General features: G+C 42.0%; 1 protein-coding gene and 1 long non-coding RNA gene across 26 annotated transcripts in view; both read right to left on the reverse strand.

Annotated features, from left to right (window-relative positions):
- The window catches only part of ZMYND11 (zinc finger MYND-type containing 11), a 101,314-nt gene that overhangs the window by 24,928 nt on the left and 52,832 nt on the right, over positions 1–23,554 (reverse strand). For 9 of the 25 annotated variants that reach the window (XM_083579633.1, XM_083579644.1, XM_083579637.1 and 6 more), the window contains 3 exons: positions 15,898–16,057; positions 9,968–10,012; positions 3,428–3,589 (listed from right to left, as the gene is read on the reverse strand). In XM_083579633.1, the coding sequence (XP_083435759.1) occupies positions 3,428–3,589; positions 9,968–10,012; positions 15,898–16,057 (367 nt within the window). The remainder of the gene's footprint in view (positions 1–3,427; positions 3,590–9,967; positions 10,013–15,897; positions 16,058–23,554) is intronic. The other 16 variants (XM_083579640.1, XM_083579654.1, XM_083579634.1 and 13 more) reach the window with 3 other exon arrangements.
- LOC310746340 lies at positions 10,871–13,586 on the reverse strand. The gene is made up of 2 exons (XR_014540651.1): positions 12,859–13,586; positions 10,871–12,656 (listed from the first exon to the last, which is right to left on the reverse strand). It is a non-coding gene; the product is annotated as an uncharacterized lncRNA (long non-coding RNA).

Here is a 23,554-nt window from a genome sequence, read left to right on the forward strand (position 1 = left end):
TAGTTAAACAGGTTACCCAATCAGAGCCCAGGGGGTGGAGTCAGCTCTGGGAGGGGCGAAGTTCGTTGGGAGTTGGGTGGTTGGTTGGAGTGGGAGTGAATTGGGATAGAGTCTGTGGGTAGGTTGAGTTAGTGTAGCGAAATAAGCTGAGTCAGGAACAGTTAGGGGCCAGGAAGACAAGTAAATATCTGAGAGGTGGTTTAGTGAGTGAGAGCAGGTAGCGGAAGTTATAGGTCTGGATAGACACCCCATGACTGTAATTGACCGATACCGTTTATGAAACCACACACTTGTTAAACTGCAACAAAGAAACAGAAGTTTATGTTCCAATTTAACCTTGACTGGACTCAGTATTGTACCAGGTAGGGCCTGGGTGGTGGCAGCGAGAAATAAAGTGGTGGCACAGGGATCAATAGACAGTGAAGCGTCTGGGGACCCTGTGTGATCGCCACAGTCACTGAGGGATGGGATGAGGGTTAGGTTCTGTTGGGGTCCCTGCAGTGAATGTGCTGGTGCACCCCACACCATCACTTCCATGGGCCACCTTTGACAGGTAGGTGGGAGGGACCATGTCAGATGACTAATAGGCAAGTGGCCGTGGTCCTCTGTCAATGTTAACCCACGGGGGTAAAGATCTGGCCTGCTGGGCCAAAAAGGTTCCCCGCCCCTGTGCACTAGAGAGAGGCACGGGTAGAGAGACTTAAACTTTATGAATCTCTAGTTCAACTGCTCATAATAGTAGAAACTCAGAAGAAACGTTTGTGCAAGATGATGGGGGAAATGCAGAAAGCTGACTTGGTCATTCAGCTGCTGCTATCCCAAGTACAGCCAGCAGCCTCTGCTTCCTGCTAAGGGAGAGCAAGAATGGTGCGAAGCAGACCAAGTCTTGCTTTTTCCAAAACAAAGGCATTCGTGGCCTGGCGACACTGCAGTCTGCAGGAGAATATGCACTCACCCGTAAAATTAAGCATACCAGATGAACATGAGAGTATAAAAAACCCAAAAAAGAAACCACCCCACTTGTCTGTAATGTGAAACCTACACCTGCAAACTTCAGTGCCAATAAACCAGTGGTGGTGTTCAAATCTTTCTGCATCAGCTGTTCCTCTGCTGAGTAGCGACTGGTATTTGCCACCATTAAGTAAAGCTTTGTATAATATGCTTGTTGCTTCACTACTGGTGTGCATAGTGGGACACAAACATTAAGAGATGCAGCTGGCCAGTGTTAAGGCAGAGTGCCAAGGGACTAGCAGAACAGGCTGCGTGGAGTTGTTTTGCCAAATGGTACAGTGTCACAATTCTTGTCCTCTCTTGCAGGGACTTATATGGGGTTTTTCTTTTCTTTAAGGCTGTCTTTGTGGCCTGATGTCAATGAATTCCAGAGAACAATATACACCCCTAAAGTTACACTGAAACTGCCTGAAGATACGTAGAAAAAAAGATGGGCTTAATTTAAGGAGCCCATAACACCCAGGAATATGTGCCCAATTTTACAACATGAATCCCCAGCGCTGAACTACAAGCTGCTGTTCCTAAAAGCAGCTTGGCTATACCAGCAAAGCTGGAAGCAAAAATCTGCCTTGCTGGACAGTGCTGGGGATGGCAATAAGGATGATCAGCAGCTACAGGGATTAGATGTTTCTTAGGGCAGCCATTTGCAAAAAGGGAATGGGTTACTGCACTGCTATGAATTGTGTAGAAGGTATAGCTTGGTGAAATTCTCCCTTCTAAACAACTATACAGGGGCCTTCTCCTCTTTTGACTCCAGCCACCCTACATTCACTTGAGTAAAAGCAAAGAAGTGGGCAGGTGGGGCAGGAGGCAGCAGAAAAAATATGGAAGTGGGCAGTTTTCTTGGGCTAAAGTGAGGCCTCTTGAAGAGCTATAACCACATCATGAGCAAGGCAAGGGAGGAAGGAAGCAGGCATGGATGGAAAGCAGCAAATGGGAGGGCAAGGTCAAAGGGTTGGGAGCTCTCTCTGGTAAGGAAGGAAACCAAGAACTAAATGAGGAATCAGGCGGAAGTAAATTCATTCCCTGTTCCTGAGGCCAAATGGGACCCATGGCTTACCCTAGCCCTCTATCAATGGACTCCAAATTATATTGAACTTCCATTACTTTTGCTACCAGACTCATTATTGCTTATAAACAAGAGCATACTTGCAACAATACAAGTTACAACGATCGTTTATTCACAGCCCAATGCTTTTCAACACATCTTCCATGTATGCATGTGTATCTATACACGTATATATAGGAAAGTTAAATGGGAAAAGCAGAGGAGAAAAGCCTACCTGCCTCATCAACTGAACTTGGCAAATATGAATTTCTCATTTCCCATCTCTCCCCGCTGCCATCCCAGCCCCCAAACTACTGGGCAGGGAGAACCAAAAGCATAAAGGCTCTGGTATTTGTATTTGAATGATTTAAAGAAAAATACTGAAACAGAGATTTGGACTGAAAAGACCCTTGCATTATAGAAATTCTAGGGAACCTAAAATATTAGCTCAATCTATAATGTCTGAATAAAAACTGCAGTGGCTCTCAACCCACAGTTTTATGTAGCATTTATAAACATCAGTAAAGTTCAAAAGAAAAATATATATATGCATTTTGCTGCAGCACAATGCAAACCTTCTGGAGGTATGCACATTTTCTTTTTATATTTGATCTGCATCATCTGCGTTATGAGAGAACCCCAAATCTTAACACATATCTGGATAGCTTGGGCAAATGTAGGAAGCGCCAAACATCGAGGCAAATGCAAAAGATAAAATGGCTGTGATTCAAAGTTCTGCATGTGCTCTGATGGGGTATGTGTGTGTGTGTGTGAATCTGATCTGTGCCCACAGATTCCAAGCACCATGAACTGAATTGGAGGAGGGAGCTCTGTTACTGAAACTGACTGTGGAACTCCCTCTGTATAGACTGGAGCTTTCCACACTTGGGACAGATTGCCTGACCAGGACAAACGTCTGCCAAGACTTATTTGAGGATTCACTTAGATATTTCTGGAATTCCAGCTTATGGCACATCATGATTTGCTTCAGACCAATCTAGCAAAACATTTGTTCTAATGTCTGTCTCAAGAGATGCCCATTGACAGCAGGCTTTTCTAGATTTTGCCCAGGCACATCCAAATTTGACCATATTCCGGATTTGCACTTAACATATGCATTGTTTAGGCAGGGATGGCGGAATCTGTGACCTTCTGGGTGTTAGTAGACTACAGCTCCCATCATCCCAGATTACTGACCATGTTGGCTGGGTCTGCTGAAAGTTAAGGGTCCCAGTTAAAAAGTCCAGGTTCGCCATCCCTGCAGTAGGCAAAACTGGGTGTTTTCTCCTGGCCAGAAACATCTTCTTGAAACTAGAAACAACAAATACCAAGTCTCTATTCAGCACATGAAAGCTCAGATGTACTCACCCTGCAAACTGGGCATTGCCAGTGACTACTGCTGTCTCTAAGCCTGAACTCATCAGATAAACACTTGGAATGATATACACGAAAACACAGGTCACATATCAACACCTCTCCGGGCAAATGGCATTCAAAACAATACCAGTCATGAGTTTCTGTCTCCCAGTCCTACAAAAAATACAAAATAATTTGATAGAACATTCTGTCAGTATCTGAAACAGCCATGAGCAAAGCACATTTCTTGAAGTCTAGTAACAGTTAGGCATTATAAATATTTTTTTTAATTACCATACCTCTTTAATGGTTTATTCAATTCTTTTTTAAACTTGAAACCCTAATTTTTTTTCAAATGTTTGGATGACTGGACACTAAGGTTTTAACCTCCGAGAAAGGCTTGTTATGAGAGTGTCTGGTTAGCAACACAAACACAACATATATGCAATGTCCCCAGCTATACAGAAAAACTGCCCTGCTAAAAGAAATTAATAGTGCAAGCTTGAATAATGCAAGCTTTATAAAATCCCTACACGACCTCTATTTTCTTGAAGAAAGGTGATGAGAGTACCCTCTCTGCATTAGGCTGCTAAAACCATGATTTTATACCACTGTTATATGCTTGAAAGCGTGGACTGGAATCTACCTCCAGCTGTTTGGGACGTTAAGGAATTTAGGGAACTCCTTTCAAGCAAAGTTCAGAAGATAATTCACCTTACCTGAATTATTGGAAAGGAAAAAAGGAACAGGAGTTGCTATTGCAACCCCACGCCAATCTGTCTAAGCAGCTATGACTTCCTTTTGAAAGCATCAAATTATTCTATATAGCTTACCTCCCCTGACTAGGCGAAAGAAGCCACTGTTTTCAAAAGACAGTCAGAGCTGCAGAGGAAGATGGGCTGTTGTAGGATAAGAGCAGAAGTGGCTCCTTAGTCTCCTGATTTCTCTCTAAGAGCACGGAGTGACGGTAAGCCGATACTGTCCTGTGTGACTGAGCTGAACACAGGTGGACACCCTCCTCTCCTCAAAGTCCCATGCAGCTGGAAGAGGACTTTCTTCGACCTAAGTGTGAACCAAGCCTGAGAAAGCTCAAACTCAACTGAAATGTGAAGTGCACATAATTGCCAAATCTAGATCTTTTGCTGGAGGTTAACGCTATATGGACTGAACCATCTCCCTCCTCCTTCCAAATTCTGCTGCCTTGTAGTTTGTTGTTGCTCTGATTGGGTTCATTGGAAAGGTTGCAGTTTATAAATTCTCATTTCCTTCACTGAAATTGGCTTTTTTAAAAAATCGAAATAGGCCTTCAGGATAAAACAGAAAGATCTGTTGAAGTTGACCTATTCTGGGTCAAAGTAGAGGTCCATGTAAGAGCACAGCACTCCTGGTGCAAGTTCAACTAAAATCCACAAATGGGACGAAGTTTTAAAATTTATGAGAACCTACAAGCAGAGCATAACAAAACAGGTGTCTTTTTAAACTTTAGAATACGGCAATATTAAGCAGCTTCTCTTTTTCTTTTAACATACCTTTTGCAATGCGATTTCAATCAATCCAAATATTGGAAAGTTTGACCTAATTTGGTTCTTGGTCCTTCAAACGTTTTCAACTGTGTAAATGAAGCCTATAAATAGGATTTCTCAATACAATTCAGAAAAAAGTAACAGTTGTCTCTCATCTCTCCACTTCTATTTCCCAAATCTGAATGAGCCACAATCCAGCCAAAGCCAAGTCCTTTTTAAACCCCATTGATGTCAGTGGGAAGGAATTAAGCAACCAATGGGTAAAATATGTTCAAATGCTCTTCAATACCTTCTTTTAAAAAACAAAACAGAACCTGAACTCCATATAATAAATAAGTGTACATGATTTCCGTTCAAGTTGAACTCCTAGCCATGCGCGCTGCGAGGGAAAACAAAAACAAATATCCCTCAGCGCAGCACAATCAGCTATCCTGGATCGTGACCAATGCCTTTATGCTACAAATAACAAAGAAATAAATATTCTAGTGGCAATTTCCAACTGTTTTCCCTGATAGGGGCAACTCCACTGCAGGAACAACTGAAGCTGTCGTCTGAGGCGGCAAGATTATTGGGGGTGTCAGCAAAGCCTCAGAACCAAGTTTTGCAAGAGGCATCTGCAGACATGCTGGGCTTGTTCACACATCCCTTTAAACCATCCTTTAAAATAAGCAATCGTTCAAGATGAAAGAGTGTTTTGCTCCTCCTCTGCTCCTGCCGCACCAGGGAGGGGAAAAAACCAGAGACTGGATCCGTGTTATGTGCAAATCGGTGCTTAATGTATGTTTCCCACAAGCAAATCACAATTAGGAAACCAAGGCTGGAGGAGCAACTCAGAAATGTTTGAGCAGGGCACACTGCTCGGTTGCCTTAAGGCATGGTTCAGAATAAACTTTAATGTGGTTTAATGGGACATGTGAACCAGCTCACCACAAGAGGCCCTCGTGTGTGTGACTCAGATCTTGTAACACCTAGGGTGGTGAAATCTGAGCTCATTTTTCTTCCTAACTCTACTTCAGTAATATATTATGAATTAAGGTAGGATGACCATGTGAATAAAGAACAGGGCTGCTGCACCTTTAACAGCTGCATGACAGTATATATCTGCTAAAATTCATGCTTCTACACAGCTATTAAAGGTACGACCCTACCTGCCCGCAGACTGTCTCACCAGGGTGGTACATGCCCTGGTTATCTCCCGCGTGGACTACTGCAGCACACTTTACATGGGGCCAGCTATGAAGGTGACTAGGAAACTACAACTAATACAGAATGCGGCAGCTAGACTGGTGACTGGGAGCAACCGCTGGGACCATATAACACCGGTCCTAAAGGACCTACACTGGCTCCCATTACGTTTCCAAGCACAATTCAAAGTGTTGGTGCTGACTTTTGAAGCCCTAAATGGCCTTGGCCCAGTGTACCTGAAAGAGTGTCTCCACCAACATCGTTCAGCCCGGACACGGAGGTCCTCCTCCGAGGGTCTTCTGGTGGTTCCCTCACTGCGAGAAGTGAAGTTACAGGGAACCAGGCAGAGGGCCTTCTCAACAGTGGCACCCTCCCATCAGATGTCAAGGAGATAAAAAACTACACAACTTTTAGAAGACATCTGTAGGCAGCCCCGTATCAGGAAGGTTTTTTTAATGCTTGGTGTTTTACTATGTTTTTATATGTAGTGTAAGCTGCCTAGAGTGGCTGGGGAAGTCCAGCCAGATGGACAGGGTATAAATAATAATAATAAAAAATTATTACAGGAGACTTGTCCTCTTTTTCATCTTGTCTCCCTAAATTTTAACTTCTATATAATGTTATGTTATGTGAAAAAATGAAATATCTCATTCCTTCGTTTGTTACTTCATTCTGTGAATATGAAGTGTTTCTCATCGGCCTTTGAAGTTGATGTGTCTGCATCAAGTCTAGGAAACATTCTCATCCTCTGAGCCCACCAGCAATCTCTCTAGACATATAACATATTATAAGAAGCCTGTCTCAGTTGGGAAATTTTCCCTGGCACTGACTCCTGTCAAATTCAGGGAGTATCAGTTCTTTCACTGCCTTAAATATATTGGCCATAATCTATCAGAATCCAGAATAACTGCACTGTGCATGGATGGAGCACACCTGGGTGCTCCTACCTGCATAGTGCCTTAACATGACCAAAGTAGAAAATTAAGAAAATTCCACAGAAACCCAAATGTTTTGGGCCTGGAAAAGTCAGAGTAGGACCCTTGAAATCACTGGCCTTACATTAGTTTTGCTAACTTAAGTCCTTCAGTTGCAATGGGCTTACTTGGAGTATGAGTTAGTTGGGTGCAGCCCATTGATTAGATGTGTTCTTTTACCCTAACAACATATTCCGATCGGATGAGCATATGTGGGGCTTTCACTCATACACAGGTATGATTTGTGAGAGCAGCCCATGTGATTTGCACAATCACAGCAATTTTCTGCTTTAGAAAAACAAAACACCAATGCTCTTAACTTTTCTTTAGACTCACCATCAACTACAATATTAAAAACAGAAAGACACGTGCAATGTATTCTACACCAGTAGCATAAAATAAAGGTATTGACTTTTACTTTCTGTTGCCTTTTTGTATTATAAGCTCCTCCCTAGAACTATACTAGCGCTATACTCATATCAAAATGCTTCAGAAAGAAAACAAAGCACACCTGATTTCTACATTTGATATATTATTTACCAAAGACTAAAAGGATGTTAATCTTAATGAGATTTCTCACACTGGATTCCCCTTCCTCTTCTTTAAACAGGTTTGCCAAAATGCTCATCAGCAGTAAAGACCCAATTTAAGAAGAAAATGTTTTGGCACAATTCACCGCTGGGAAGTCTTTCTTCAAGGGTCATAAAAAGAACTTAACTGGATCAGGTCAAAGGTCCATCTCATGGACCCCATTTACATATGGGAAGCCTGCAAGCAGCCCCTGAATGCAACGTTATTTTCCTCACTTGTGACTACGAGCAGCTGGTATTCAGAGACGTATTGCCTCTGACAGTGAAGGTAAAGTGTGGCCATCATGGCTTGCAGCCACTGATAGCCTTAACCTCCCATTTAAATGAAAGAGCACCGTACAGTAGCACTACTAGGGCTTGTTCAGCTCACATGGATTTCAATAGGACTTGTGCAAAGGAACCTCTGAATGAATTGGGCCCTTACTATTAATTAGCTAACAAAAACAAAACTAAAGAGGCAATAAAATTTGAGATTTCCAAATCGTTAACGCAAAGTTCATATAGTACTAGTAACTAACTCGAGCACAGAATGCCTTATTGCTGCATTGCTGCTTTTTCACATAGCTTCGGAGCAACTTGGGATCCAGGTGACCCAGGTCACAATTCTGTGTCCTGGTATAAAACCTCTGGTATAAAATCCTTGGTCAAAAGGAGATTGTTCTGCTTAGTTGTCTGACATACTAGGATTGAACCATCTTTATAACATCCACCACCCAACATACCAGAAATGCATTATGTTGCAACACAGGTACAGAGCCTTAAAATGACAGGTGGTTGTTCGTTTGTTTTTTACCATATGCTTGAGTAACATTAAATAAATATAAACTGAAGGATATCCCAAGTGTGTCCTTCATAATGGCAATTCCAAGTCAAGGACAAAAGCTCAATTCAGATGTCATGTTAAACCATGGTTTAGTGTGACAATGACAAACTACAATGAGCCTCAGATCACATGCTCCCCTCTTCTCATCCAGTACAACCACAAGGTGTTCCGAAGCTTTTGCTGCCGTTTTCACTTAACCACAGTTTGTTGTGTCATCCAAACTGACACACTGTGGTTAACATTAACTAAGGTTTGCAAGAAACAAACCGACTTCATATACTGATTTGTCTGTTTGGATGGCAACATGTGTTTAAGCAAAAACAGAAGCAAAAAAAGTCTCCAAACTCCTCCTTGCAGCTGTGCTGGATGACAGGAAGGGAAGGTGCACAAGTATAACGTTCACCTGCAGCTTGTTCTCACCCTCGTGCCAAACCACGGTTTAGGGTGACATCCAGATACACTGAATAATTACACAGGTTGAGAAAAAAAAAGCATTTTCTTTAGCATTTTCATCACCAATTTTTAAAGCTTAGTTTTGGAGAAACGTTTATAGAGAGATATAAAATGAGAAGGAGATTCATAATAAGAGAAAAAATATTTGCATAACCATGTTGAGGAAGGTAGAAAGGGGGAGGAATATGAACTTGGGTAGGAGGCTAGTCTTTGTGCCAATGGGGTGGGAGCAAGGGGTCTGCACCACTAATGTATAAAGCTCCAATTAAAAAATAACAATTAAAAAATAAAAGGTAATGGTTTTAAAATCTAAATTTAAAAAGAAATTCAGTAGTGAAATTACAGGGACAGAAGGTTTTAAAATCTAAATTTAAAAAGAAATTCAGTAGTAAAATTGCAAGGACAGAAACACATCCTAATGCCAAAGGGGTAATTCTGGCAAATGTCTCTTGCTGATATCATGTGTATCCTATCACTATTTTTAAATATCAAGATCTTTTGTTTCTAAATGCCTGCCATCTGAATACGTGTTGGAACATTTGCAGGGCCAGGGATGTACATGGACGTTTGCCATGTGATTTCCTCGCATGAGACAGGAGGTATTTATATAACTTTAACATCTGGCCGCCAGTGTTCTAATAATGGCAGATCTAGAAAGTACGAAAGTCCTTCTCTGCACTTGCCATGTCTGCCACCAGGTGTCATCATCTATTCCCAGAACAACTGATAAAAGGGAAACCATTGCAACTTCAACATCTTGTGGCAAAACATGTGAGTAACCACTTCCAGCTCCCCAGGAAGAAGAAGAAGAAAAATAATAATACTTTAAACGACAGTCCTGTGCAGGCCAATCTCAGAACTGCATGGAACATGGATGACAGACATTATTAATACAACAACTCGTATTTGCAGAAGCAACAATTCTAGACTATCCTTAATGCACAACAGAAATAAGAGAATATAACAAGGAAATTCAAAGACTACATAGTGCAAAAGTTGTTCACCTTGATTTTTGCTGTTGTCCGGGAGAAAGGCTGCATACTGTAGGCCTTTCGAAATAAAAAACAAAACAAAACAAAAACACATGGTCTCTGTGCTGGAACCCATCTGAGGCACATAGGACTAAAACGAATTGAAACATGGATATGGGGAAAGCACACTGTTACAGATAGCATCCTGACTATACAATTATCCCCCTAAAGCAAACTATATGGACTGCTTTATCTACACCCATTTACCCCTCTTCCCTTTTTGGCCTCCTGAAAGCTTTCCCAAGCAGTTAAAATTAATTAGGAAAACACACACTCAAAGCAAGGACAGAGCCAAAATGGTCCAATCGATGGCACTGTTCGTAATTAGCAGAGGGACTGACGTGCTCACTGAATAACCCCTGGGAAGAAGCAAATGCTCGTATCCTATGACATACAGCATTGGTGGTCAACCCTTTGGAATATCCAGGAAGCGCATTGATGTTAATGCTTTATCTGGTACTTGTCTCCACATTTCATAAATTTTAAAAATGCAGGTTAAAAATAAAATAAAAAAGCAGGGGACAATAGCATCTTGGGAGTGACTGTTGAAAGTAATCAGAAAACCTGGTGCAAATTTGTAAGAGTATTATCCTTGCGTGTAAAAGGGGAGGCTCGTGGGGCCAGTGTACTAGCTAGCAGACAATGGGGAACATGATCAAAAAGCTAACTGATAAACATTGCCATTGCAGGGAGAAATAGGGTTGTTTTAATACAAAATTACACAGTGCAAGTGGAAAAAGAAACCTGTAGACTATAAGGGGAAGTGTTAATGTAGTTCTGGACTGTACTTTAAAAACAGGTGAAGAACTCATTGTGATACTAACCTTTTTAATTGGTAATCCAGAGTAGTTGTGCTTTTGATTTTTTAAGTGTGTGTGTGTGTGTGTGTGTGTGTGTACACACGTACACACACACACACACACACACACACACACACACACCAAATATAACTTTCTCACCCATGAAGCTAAACATAGCCCTCCAGTCATCTACTATGGCCTGGCAGGTACCTGTCAACCCTCAGTCAAAGGCCAAGAGCACAAAACAACAGGTTTACTAAACCCCAGGTGGGTTCACCATACACGGCTGGCGGGCTGCATTCACGATGTGCTGGATCACAACTCTGTATGCAATTATATAGAACCTCCCAAAGACCAAATATAAAAGTAAGGCATCCCGTTTAGGATTTCACACAGTTGGGGGGCACTGCCACTGCGGTTTGAGTGATTGACAGCAAAGCTGCAATACTCCCGAGGATGTGCACTGGGTTTTTTTCCCATCTGTGGATTATCCTTTAGGAACAAGTATACTTGTAGAGATCCTTTTCTCTTTATCGAAGGAAGGAATATTTGGATGGAACTTTGGCTTTGAGACACCCTGTATTACACATGAATGTGATTTTGGTACTACACGCATTATGTAAAAGCTATTATTTAAAGAAACGGACACTTGGTGGAATAACAAATGTCTTATTTTTGTAATTGGTCTTTGGGAAGTTCTATAGAATTGCATACAGAGTTGTGAGAGCTGTGCTGGATCGCAAGACATGGAGGCCTGGAACAGAATAACTGGCAGTCAGGGTTACTTCGCATGTTACAAGAGTACGTCTTGTATATTACTCCTATTTTCTAAAGCCCCAAGGTGAGTGAGATTATACACATGTGCAGCTGGATCACAGTGTACTAAGGATCAAAGATGCAATCAAACTTTTTTTTTAAAATGCAGCTCATCTGCATCAGAACTCAATGAACCAAAGGCATATCTGCTGCATTCAAAGACAATGCCTATGCCCAGTAAATATTTTGGACACATGAAAACTGAAAAACAAATGATGCAAAAATGATAACCAAGAGTCTTCATTCTTTTGTACCAAGAACAGCATTTGGTAGTGGAAGGGGGCAGTGGGATGGCAGAACCGATAATTAAATATTTTTTTTAAAGAGAAAAAGAGAAAAAAACAGTGTTAAAGTTTCTAAATGAATGTCAGTCAGGGTATTTATTAAACAAACTGAAGCAAAAAAAAAAATCAGCTTCCTTAATTACAGAAGATATGTAAAGTTTGCATTTATACAACACCTTTCATCTTAGCATTCCAAATTGATTTAATTAAATTAATCTTCGCTATAGCAGTGTGGTGCAAGAATAGTATTAGTGTGGAAGCTATGATGGGCAAAATTCTTTTAAATGTGGTCCATATGTACATGGGAAAAGAAAGAATCTCACACCTTCTTGGATCCCCCCCTTTTTTTAAATAGAAGCATACAAGACTGTACATATTCTGCAATTCCATACGAGCACAGAAAACCCACAGAAAATGATACTTGGGTGTACATTCCAGCATTTTGAAAAGCTCAGTTTACTTTCTCCACCACCTCCTGGCTAGGAATATGGGCAATGCATGCTAAAGTCAGAGGAGAGCTCAGAAGATGTTTAAATTTTGATGGGGCAGTGTTTCAGTGCTATATAAAGCTAATGTGCCTTTGCTTGAGTAACTGCAGCATAATAATTATGCAGACTGGGGAAAGATGAGGAAATTTGATTTATTTATATATCGCCACTTCTGTATGAATTACTTTGGCAATCTTGAAGGGGGGGGGAGGATTTTGTTTTTCCTTTAGTGCAAAGTGCACACAACCCTATGTACATCATGTCTGACACAAACCTCATAGGCATTACTAACCAAACAGAACACTTGAGTCCAGCACCACAAGTTGATATGGTATTATGTCTTAGGCCATGTAAAATGTGTCAAGAATATTAAGGTTTCTAACTTTAAAAAATTAACAGCTGAATTAGGGACCAGCAGAAATTCTCCAGGCAAAAAGGGAACGAAGGGACAAAAGGTACCTGTAAATATATACAACCATTTTGAACTGCTGTCTACACCTGAACGACCCTGTCCTCTTTTCCCTAGATCAGTGTTCCCCACCCTGGTGCCCCCCAGCTGTTGTTGGACTCCACCTCCCATCAGCCAGAGCCAGCATGGCCAACGGTCAAGGATGATGGGAGATGTAGTCCAACAATCTCTGGAGATCACCACGTTGGGGCAAGGTTGACTAAATTAGCTCTTCAAAATCTGTTTTTGTTTTCTAAGGCAGGGTTTCTGCTACTCTAGTATAGATATAATTTTAAAGGTAAAGGGACCCCTGACCATTAGGTCCAGTCGCAAACGACTCTGGGGTTGCAGGGCTCATCTTGCTTTATTGGCCGAGGGAGCCAGCGTACAGCTCATGTGGCTAGCATGACTAAGCCGCTTTCTGGCGAACCAGAGCAGCGCACAGAAATGCTGTTTACCTTCCTGCCGGAGCGGTACCTATTTATCTACTTGCACTTTGAAGTCATTTCGAACTGCTAGGTTGGCAGGAGCAGGGACCGAGCAACGGGAGCTCACACCGTCACGGGGATTTGAACTGCTGACCTTCTGATTGGCAAGTCCTAGGCTCTGTGGTTTAGACCAGTGTTCCCCAACCTTGGGCCTCCAGCTGTTTTTGGACTACAACTCCCATCATCCTTGACCACTGGTCTTGCTAGCGAGGGATGATGGGAGTTGTAGTCCAAAAACAGCTGGAGGCCCAAAGTTGGGGAACACTGGTTTAGACCACAGCGCCACCCGCGTCCATTTTAAATGTAGGCTGCAATAATATACATACATTCCTGGGAGTGAGCCCCACTGAAAACAATGGAACTTATTCTCAAGTAAACATGCATTGGATCGTATTATTATTAAGCAATTATCCTTGTCGCATGAGGTTACCGGCATTCTACTATTCTTCAAGGAACTGGTTTGTAAATGCCTTCATTCAGCATGGTAACCTTATTTCTGAGTCTGTAATTTACCTAAAAATTAGCCATTTAGAATTAACTTTTCAAATGGGCCACCTTAACGCAGCAACATTATCTTGTTGACAAAACAGCCAATCTTTTCCCAGGGTCCTGGCATACTGACTAACACTGTACAAGTAAATATAAATTAGGTTTTAAATAAGCATATATTTTAGAAAGTTCTGATTGGGCCAGGCTATACTGTTGCATTATTCCAAGTGATTTGTAATAATTTTTCACCTGATTTTTCATTGAATGTAACAACTCATCATAGATAAAAGCACCCAACTTTTATGACCCAAATGCCATAAATCTGATAGGGAAGGGAGCTTGGGGTTGGTCTCTGTGGTGATTCGCAAGCCAACCTGGAGGCCACTCACCCAACCAGAGATCCTGGGCTCTCCTAATGCTCAGGACTTTAAAGGACAAAAACTGGCCACCCCAGCCTACCCCTACACCCAGTGAGCCTCCTAAACTCTTGCATGGTAGCTCCTCTGACGGCATTCATCCAGGACCCTTCTGCAAAAAGAACATAAGAACAGCCATTCTTGGTCATACCCATGTCAACAGCAACCAGTATTAGGTGCTTCAAATATAACCTACCAGAACAGGGCAATTAAAGAGCAAACATCTATCCCTAGACATACTGGCGAAATTCTCCCCCCTCCCCGCTTTCGGGTCATATTTTAAGACTGATACCCTATGGCCTGGATCCGTTGAACCTACACGACAAGTTCCGTGCGCTCTGGGCTTAGGTTTCCTAAAGAGCAGCTGCCCTCCTTTGAAACTGGGGGGAGCGTATTCAAAAGGAGCTTGTGACATGGTATGTTGTTGAGGGGGGCGGGAACTAAGGTCAGAATTTTCAGACTCAAAGGTGTTTTGATCCTGGCCTACTTCCATTCCTTAAAATTGATCTATGGCTAAAAAATAGTAACATAAGATGAACTGCTGGATCAGGCGAATGGTTCATCTAGTCTACTATCCTGTTCTCACTGTGGCTAACCAGATGCTATGGGGAGCCCAAAAGCAGAATAGCAATCTCCCCATATGTATGTATGTATATACATTATCTATACACACTGGGTTGTATCCAGTGCTAGTCCTACTCAGGGTAGACCCATTGAAGTTAATGGGCATGACTAACTTAGTTTCACTTATTTCAATGAGCCTACTCTGAGTAGGACTAGCATTGGCTAAAACCCATTACAGTTGTACCTCGGAAGTCGAACGCCTTGCAACTTGAACGTTTTGGCTCCCGAACGCCGCAAACCCGGAAGTGAGTGTTCCGGTTTGCAAACGTTCTTTGGAAGCCGGACGTCCAACGCAGCTTCCAATTGTCTGCACGAGCTTCCTGCAGCCATTCGGAAGCCGTGCCTTGTTTTCTGAACCTTCTGGAAGTCGAATGGACTTCTGGAATGGATTCTGTTAGACTTCCGAGGGACGACTGTATATTGTTTTTTGTAAAAAATAAAACTTCTTTCATTCACCTCTGAGGCTCTCATCTGGGAAATAATTAGTTTGGTCCTAAAACAGTGGTTCCCAAACTTTCCCCCTCATGGTCCACCTGAAAATTGCCAATGATCTGTCTTCCCAGATCACTTAATGATTTTTTTCTGCCTGTTGTAACAATTGTAAGTTTATTTTATCGTTTTTTAATTGTTTGCTCATTGTATACTTTTGTATTACAATTTGAGCTCCATGGAATTCAAATTACAATACAACATAATAAATAAACGAATCCATTAAAATACAATGAGAAACCAGCAGGAATTTTTAAAATGACGAATGTGCCATCTTCAGTCACAAATTCTCACACAGCACTTCGATGAAGCGTGTGGACCACTGGCAGCACACAGGCCACAGTTTGGAAACCCCTGTTCTAAAACATCCTTTGCTGGAAACCAAAACTCTTATAGCTACATGAGACTGCGGAAGGGTAATAACATTCTATCCAGTAAGTAAAAAAAAGCAAGCTGTCCTGAGGCCCCGTGCACAAGCTGCAAGAATGCACTGCAAATAGCAAGATTGCAAGTCAACGTACCAGGAAATGCAAGGTAAAGCCTTGTGGGAAATATACTCACAATCTCATCTCCAGGCAGCCAGTATCCTTCTTGCTCAATACCAGCTTTAGATCCCTTACATCCCACTGTCAAGGTCTCAACAACTAGGCCGTCCTTCACTGCTAAACTAAGCTGGCGTGTGGTCTCTTTGGGGTGCATACCATGAACCCGAGACATATACCTGCAAAGAGAGCAGAAAACAAGTTCTTACAAAAGCATCTTACTTAATGTTTGCATCTACTTTCCGATACGGAGGTGTCTACTCAAACATCCTGAAACACGTTTTAGTTTTTTCCACCCATTATTTCTGCATTTCTTAACACTTTCATACTCCGTGAACGCTGTTATCATACATACTGAGGAAGTTCATAATTTTTAGGACTTCCTTTTTAGAAAACTCTACTATAATTAACTTAAAAACATTTAAGCTTCCATCAGAAGTAACTATTGTTGATAGAAACAGCCTACGGTTCCTGGCGTGGTAGGATCTCTTCCTGCAAGAGAGTTTGGTCTTGCTTTTATGGGGAAGGAAAGAACTGTCACATTGCTGTGGAAAGGGATAGGGCAGAAGTCTTCCTTTTCAACTGGCCATTACCCACCAGGGCTAAGAGAAGGCAATAATGAGATTACACCTCCTATACCCACCCAGCACTCCATTTGAGACAGAAGATCTACAAACAAAAAAATCTGCCAATGATGTCAATTAGCATAACAACTTTCATTTAAGCCAATGCACAACAGCGCTGACGGAAAGCTGCCTAACCCTTTTAGGGGGGTGACTATTGGGAGAATGCAAAGGAAACCTTCAGCTCATCATGGGCTGGCCAGCAATTTGGGAGCATGAATGGAAAAGCATCAAAGCAGAATCAAAGCTTGCCAAATCCCTGGTAACACGTGGTAAATGTATCATGGGAATTGGCAGAAAAGAAAAATATCCGAGTCTAGTATTATTGTCAGGGGAACATATGCACAGTGGCTGTGCAGTTTTAGACAATTGGAGAGCTGCCCCTCTAAAAACAGAGGACTGGGGTGAGGGATTCTGTTTTTTACTCTGATTTGCTAATTCCTCATTGCAGCCTCTTCTTACTCTAGTCTTGTATGGGTGCCTGATTATCGTCTTCCAAAGCAACTACTCTATTCCCAATTTAAGAAAGGAAAGTGAAATGTCAGCGGACAACAAAAGAGGTTTAAAGACGCTCTCAAGGTAAATCTATTTTTAAAAATGCAGTATAAGCACAGATCATTGGGAAATACTGGCCTGCGAGCACTCCAACTGGGGAATAGCCTCTACCAAAGGCTTTGAAGAAGCACAAACTCCGGACAAAAGGGAGAAATGAGCTAAGAGGAAGGCACGTTTGGCAAATCCTCACTGCGATCAACTACTGCCCAGAAACCTATGTGGAAGGACGTGTGGATCCAGAACTGGCCTCCACAGTCACTTACAGACACATTGTTAAGACCATATTCATGGAAGACAATTTTACTTAGCTATGCATGATCACCAAAGAAGTAGAGTCTTGGACAATTTGATTGCATGTAGAAATTAAATAAATAATAATAATAATAATAATAACAACAACAACAACAACAATAATAACAATAATATCTTATTTTAACTGAATGGCAAGACAATGCAAAATGAGAGAACCTGCTTCTTCTTCTTTCTTTTAAAGGGCTATCTCCCTCTTTCCACACAAGTAAAGGTAAAGGTAAAGGTTCCCCTGCCCGTACGGACCAGTCTTGACAGACTCTAGGGTTGTGCGCCCATCTCACTTAAGAGGCCGGGGGCCAGCGCTGTCCGGAGACACTTCCGGGTCACGTGGCCAGCGTGACAAAGCTGCATCTGGCGAGCCAGCGCAGCACACGGAAATGCCGTTTACCTTCCCGCCAGTAAGCGGTCCCTATTTATCTACTTGCACCCGGGGGTGCTTTCGAACTGCTAGGTTGGTAGGCGCTGGGACCGAGCAGCGGGAACACACCCCGCCGCGGGGATTCGAACCGCCAACCTTTCGATCGGCAAGCCCTAGGTGCTGAGGCTTTTACCTACAGCGCCACCCGCGTCCCTTCCACACAAGTACACATGTGGAAATCCCATGCTTTCACATAGTAAATTACACACACACACACACACAAACAAACCACACTGGATGTAACAGGTTGTTTTGGTGGTGATGAATACTATATGTAATAGGCTCCTGTGACAGGTACCCTAGAACAGCATTCCCCAAACTGTCTCCAGCTGTTTTGGGACTATAACTCCCATCATCCCTACTTAGCAGGACCAGTGGTCAGGGATTACGAGAACAGCTGGAGACCAAGTTTGGGAAGCTACTTTCTTTACAAAAGCTTCAAGAGAATTAGGTTGTCCTGCAGTATTAAGAATAAAAGAACCTTCCTGAATGGCTGACAATATAACAAGGGAAGTAACCAAACCAAACCAAACCTACTGGGCTTGAGTTTACCAGGGAGGAAGCAATGGAAAGCTGAAATGGAGATGATTTGAATTTGGAAATCCATGATTCCAAGTCTTAGAATTTTAGTGCATGTATTGTCATGGGCATGTATAGCCAACAAAGCAGGTATAAAAGCACTAATTTAGTGTAGGTATCAATGCAATTTTTATTTTGTTTTGAATTTTTTTTTAAACCACCTTACAGATGTTCTATTTTCTGCCAGAGAAACATCAGTGCAGAAGAAGAAATAATAATTCCAGAAGTATACAGACAGAATAAAATAAGATGGCACGCAAGTGCTACTGAAGAAAACAGCGTGAAACACCAGGACAGTTTTGTTTTCAGAAAAGGAAAGTAACCTTTCAGGAGGCTCTGAAGTGGTGGTGTAATTTAGCATGAGAAAACGTCCAACTACTCTCCTGGTACTCAGTTAAGAACCAAGTAAAATGGTGCTGGCTCCAACCCCTGGCAGTAAGCAACAGAGACCTGTTAGCCAATGGACTGGAGCCAGAAGGCTGTCTGCTTATGCCGACGTTCTAGAACTTTCTGCACGTCCGCCATTTTTTAGTCGCCCTCCTCTGCTGCCTCTCTCATTGAGCGATTGCAATGAAGCCATGGAAGAGGGGAAGCAGAAATCTTAAAGACGCTAGAGTGACAGTCCTGGATATTATCAAAGTAAAGCAAGGCGAAAACTCCCGCGCATGTTAGTTACTAACGCAAGGAGTTGGCTTCTGCTGCTAATGGGGCACAAGGAACCATCTTGCACGGCAGGCAGAGATAAAGCAACCCCTCGTAGCTGTTCTCTTGAAAGATCTGATTATCCTTACCTTGGAGGAAGGGAGCTGAGGCAACTTATTTGCGTTCAGCCTCTGGTCAACAGATTGGGAAGCATTTTAGACTCCTTAGGCTGTTTTCCAGTCAGGCGGGAGGAGGAAAGCAAATATGTTTGCAGATGGGTAAGTACACGGCAGAGAGACAAAGTTAATTCCCCTAAGACACCGAACCAGCCTTTAAGCGGCCAGGAGGCTGAAACAACCCGTCTGCACTGCAACTTCTTGGGCAGGGGAAGTTAATGCTAATCTCCACTAGCTAAAATAAAGACCTGTCTGCTGAAATAAAGAGGTTCTTCCTGATAATCTGCTTGTTAGATTCCTGATCTGGCCAGATGAGGCTGTCTGCCCACAGGGCACAGAAGGGAGAGAGAGAAAGAGGGAGGGAGGGGGAAAGAAACTTAGGTCACAGCTCAGTAGACTGGTATTTATAGCTCAGGCTTCTCAGGATTTACTCATCTACAAACAGAGAATACAAAACCCATTTAGATTACTACAAGGTTGCGCAGCAGGAATCCTGCGCAAGAGAACAAGCTCACCCTAAAAGCTACGATATAAACAAGCAACTCTACCTATTCCTTTTGGTTTAAATAGCGCCTAACGCACTCAGTTTCTTACCAATACGGGGGGGGGACCCCCTCAAGTTTCAAAACTCTTAAAAATGCAAACTCATTTGGATTACGAGTAATGCCGACCTGTCAAGAAGATCTGTATAAATATGAATGCTGATGGTGCCAGCTATTGTTTCTACCATTTAAATTTCATTACGCATATGGCTCTATTATTTATTGATTGTATTTTTATATGGCAGAATACAAAAGGAATAAAACAAGTGAGATGTATGTCTCTGACACTCCCCAAAATAGTCTCATCTCGCTGAACCTCACCACAATCCCCTTGTGGTGTCACTTTTATTCCCGTTACACAAAAAGAGGAAGCGAAGCTGAAATCCTTTTGAACATTCAGGGGGCTCTGCACTTTTGGTGAACTCATGCAGGGCAGAAGGTATCCTTGCGGCAGCAAGATCTCGCTCTCACTGCCTGCAAGTTGAATCATACACTTGGCGCATGCAACTGGAACTTTGCAGATGTGCAACATACTACACACAGAGTTGAGCTACATTCACTGAATGCACAAGGCCTCCTCACCTCATTAATATCTCTAAGAGGCTTTAGTGACTTGCTATCCAAGGGCATCAATACAGACTCACGATGGGAGCTGACATCTGAATCCACTAGTTTTCAGGTTACAGGAAAAAATGTGGGCCAAAAGAAAAAGTTCTATCTTCAAAATAACATCAAAACAAGTCCTTTTAAAATGTACACAACCGCATGAGGGCAAGGTACACACAGAGTGCTGCTCTGGAAATATTATACTTTTTTGCTACCATTTTGTTTGCATTGGTGGAAATTTTTGTTTATTTACTGCAATTTTTTATACATCTCACCTTTCAGGATATGAATCCTACCAAGGTGGTTTTTACAAGCAATATTCAATTACGTATTTAAAAAACTACAACAACTACCGTGGTACCTCGGGTTACATACACTTCAGGTTACAGACTCCACTAACCCTGAAATAGTGCTTCAGGTTAAGAACTTTGCTTCAGGATGAGAACAGAAATTGTGCTCCGGTGGCGTGGCAGCAGCAGGAGGCCCCATTAGCTAATGTGGTGCTTCAGGATAAGAACAGTTTCAGGTTAAGAACGGGCTTCCGGAACTAATTAAGTACTTAACCCGAGGTACCACTGTATATTAAATATAAAAGGCAAGCTTTCAAACTTGTACAAACAAGACTTCTCTAGCCTAGGGAAGCTTAAGTTCTATTGTCATTCATCCGGTTTCCTCTTACACTTAAAAGACGCAAGGGACCATCCCAGTCCAGTCACTATCGTACAGTTAAACAGTTCACATGCCTAAAATCAGCGGGACTACAATCACACAGTTCCCGCGTTCGCGTGCCACGTTAAACCACAGTTAGCATTTAATTATGGTTAATGCAAATGAACAGCTGGTTAGTGCACCCTGATCAAAAGTCCATGCTTTGCTATCCCTATTGCGTTGTCTAAGCCACCCTTGTGGTTTGCTTGTTTCCTATGAGCAAACCATGAGTGGTAAGCCAAGAACAAACCTTGTCTAGCACACAATGTTAAGAGAGAAACATGCCAAGAGCTCTGGTCTGGGCAACACAGGAAGTCTAGGCTCGCGGTTCGCTGCAGGCAAGGGTACTTTTGAAAAGTGTGCCCTAGCGTTCTGTTCATTCAAGTGAAACGATGGTTAAAAATTAACCATGGTTTAACGTGACACGAGAGCCTACGCCACTGCACGGAATCCTTAAAAATAGCTAATTTACTTCAAAATACAAGGGTTCATATGCATGACCTTGGATAGAGAGATGCACAGCAGATGGAATTACACTGAAATCTGCCTGACATTTCCGCAGAAGCTGTTGACAGACCTAAGAGGTGATCCTGTTTGTTCACGCTTTAAATACCTCAGGCAACATGCAACCTCATATAATGCTCATTATCTGGTCAGTTCTGTCAGAAGTAATGATTTTAATGCAGATAAGGCGGGCTTGTTCCAGCAATTAAATTCACTGTACATTCACACTCAAACATGCCATTAACTTACAGCTCAGGCGGTTAGACTGAAAGCCCACCTACACAAGCCATGAAAGCAGTTGTGCCACTGAACTCCCTTTCTGCCCATATTTTCCATAATTCGGAGCAGCTGCTTCTTACAGATCCTTCATTTCTCTTATTTCACCCCACTACAGAAACGGGGACCAGGCACATGGAACAGTTGTAGCACCTAGAATTTCTGTCATTTACTCAAAATGCTTCTGTTCTTGCAGGCTTTTGGCCTGCTGGATTGAAAGTTCATTGACTGCCTAATTGATTTAAAGTATTTATATTCCACTCCTCATAATATACTGGTATATATATATATATATCCCAGATAAGCTACAATGTAACTTAAAACAAAATAATAGCATATAAATAAAAATAAAAATACAATAAATGATACGTAAATAAACAACATAACTAGCGCAATACTATACAGTGGTACCTCAGGTTACATACGCTTCAGGTTACATATGCTTCAGGTTACAGAATCCGCTAACCCTGAAATAGTGCTTCGGGTTGAGAATTTTGCTTCAGGATGAGAACAGAAATTGTGCTCCGGTGGCGCGGCAGCAGCAGGAGACTCCATTAGCTAAAGTGGTGCTTCAGGTTAAGAACAGTTTCAGGTTAAGAACGGACCTCCGGAATGAATTAAGTACTTAACCCGAGGTACCAGTGTACTTAAAATGTCAATTAAAACAGCAAAGGAAAAACCTCAATTTCAGTATTTTGAAATATAGCATCCTAGCAAGACAATTTTATAGGGACAAACCAATTTAAATGCATGAAAGAACAAAAAATTATTTACTTATGGTGGAAATATAACAAAGTGCAAGAATTCTGGACTACAGTAAAGCAAGAAGCAGGTGGAGTTCTCCAACACCTTTGGACCCCATCCTTTGCTTACTGAATTACATGAAAGTAAACCCTGCAGCAGTAGCAAAGGTGAGACAATCCTTGGCCAAAGTAGCTTGTAAACTGGGCCTATAGACTGTAATTCCCCAAGTAGCTGTTCCATAGAAGCTGGAGAAGCTTTTGTGAGATTACTACAAAATTAAATGTTTGGGGATGACAGTTATGGCAGCTGTGCAAAACGAGAATAAACTATACATGTACAGACAAAATAGGTGCACATTTTAATTTACAATAAAAAAACAGTGTTACAAGAACAGAAAGCCAGTGTTTCTTGTGCCAAAAGCAACAAGCCACAAGAATATCAATTTCATGCAGCTCACCTTAATGGTGAAGGAATGAACAGTATGAATAGGGGTTTGTTTTAAAAAACGCCAGAAGAAAAGACAGCATCTTATTTTTGCCTCTGTAAATGAAAGGGCTTTTGATCGGTTTAAAGCTGATTTCAACACGGGGCTTCCCTTAACATCGTAACTGCTAATTTATTCCTGCTATCATCCTCAAGGGAAAAAATGCATTTTTTACTCTGCCAGCTCACCCTCTGGGTTTTGTTTGTCATGGAGTTGAAAGGTCAATAGATACGGCATGCAGTCTGCTGCCCATTATTGGGCAACTACTCAGGTCTCTTGGAGTAATAATTTCTCACCCCTGAGACACACCTTTAGTCAATGGTACAAAACCAAAACAGTTTTAACACTGGACTGGTTCAGGTATCACACGAAGGCACAATTTGCATGACAACAGCAACTCACAATGAACCTTGAGTATGCAATGCTTACCCTCTCCTCTTGAATGAGCCTGTGAAGAAGAGTTTGACAGCTTTTGATTCCAGGTTAGATTAACCATAGCTTGGTGTG

The sequence above is a fragment of the Podarcis filfolensis genome (genome assembly GCF_964270895.1).
Source record: "Podarcis filfolensis genome assembly, chromosome: 12".
In the NCBI taxonomy this organism is placed as follows: Eukaryota; Metazoa; Chordata; class Lepidosauria; order Squamata; family Lacertidae; genus Podarcis; species Podarcis filfolensis.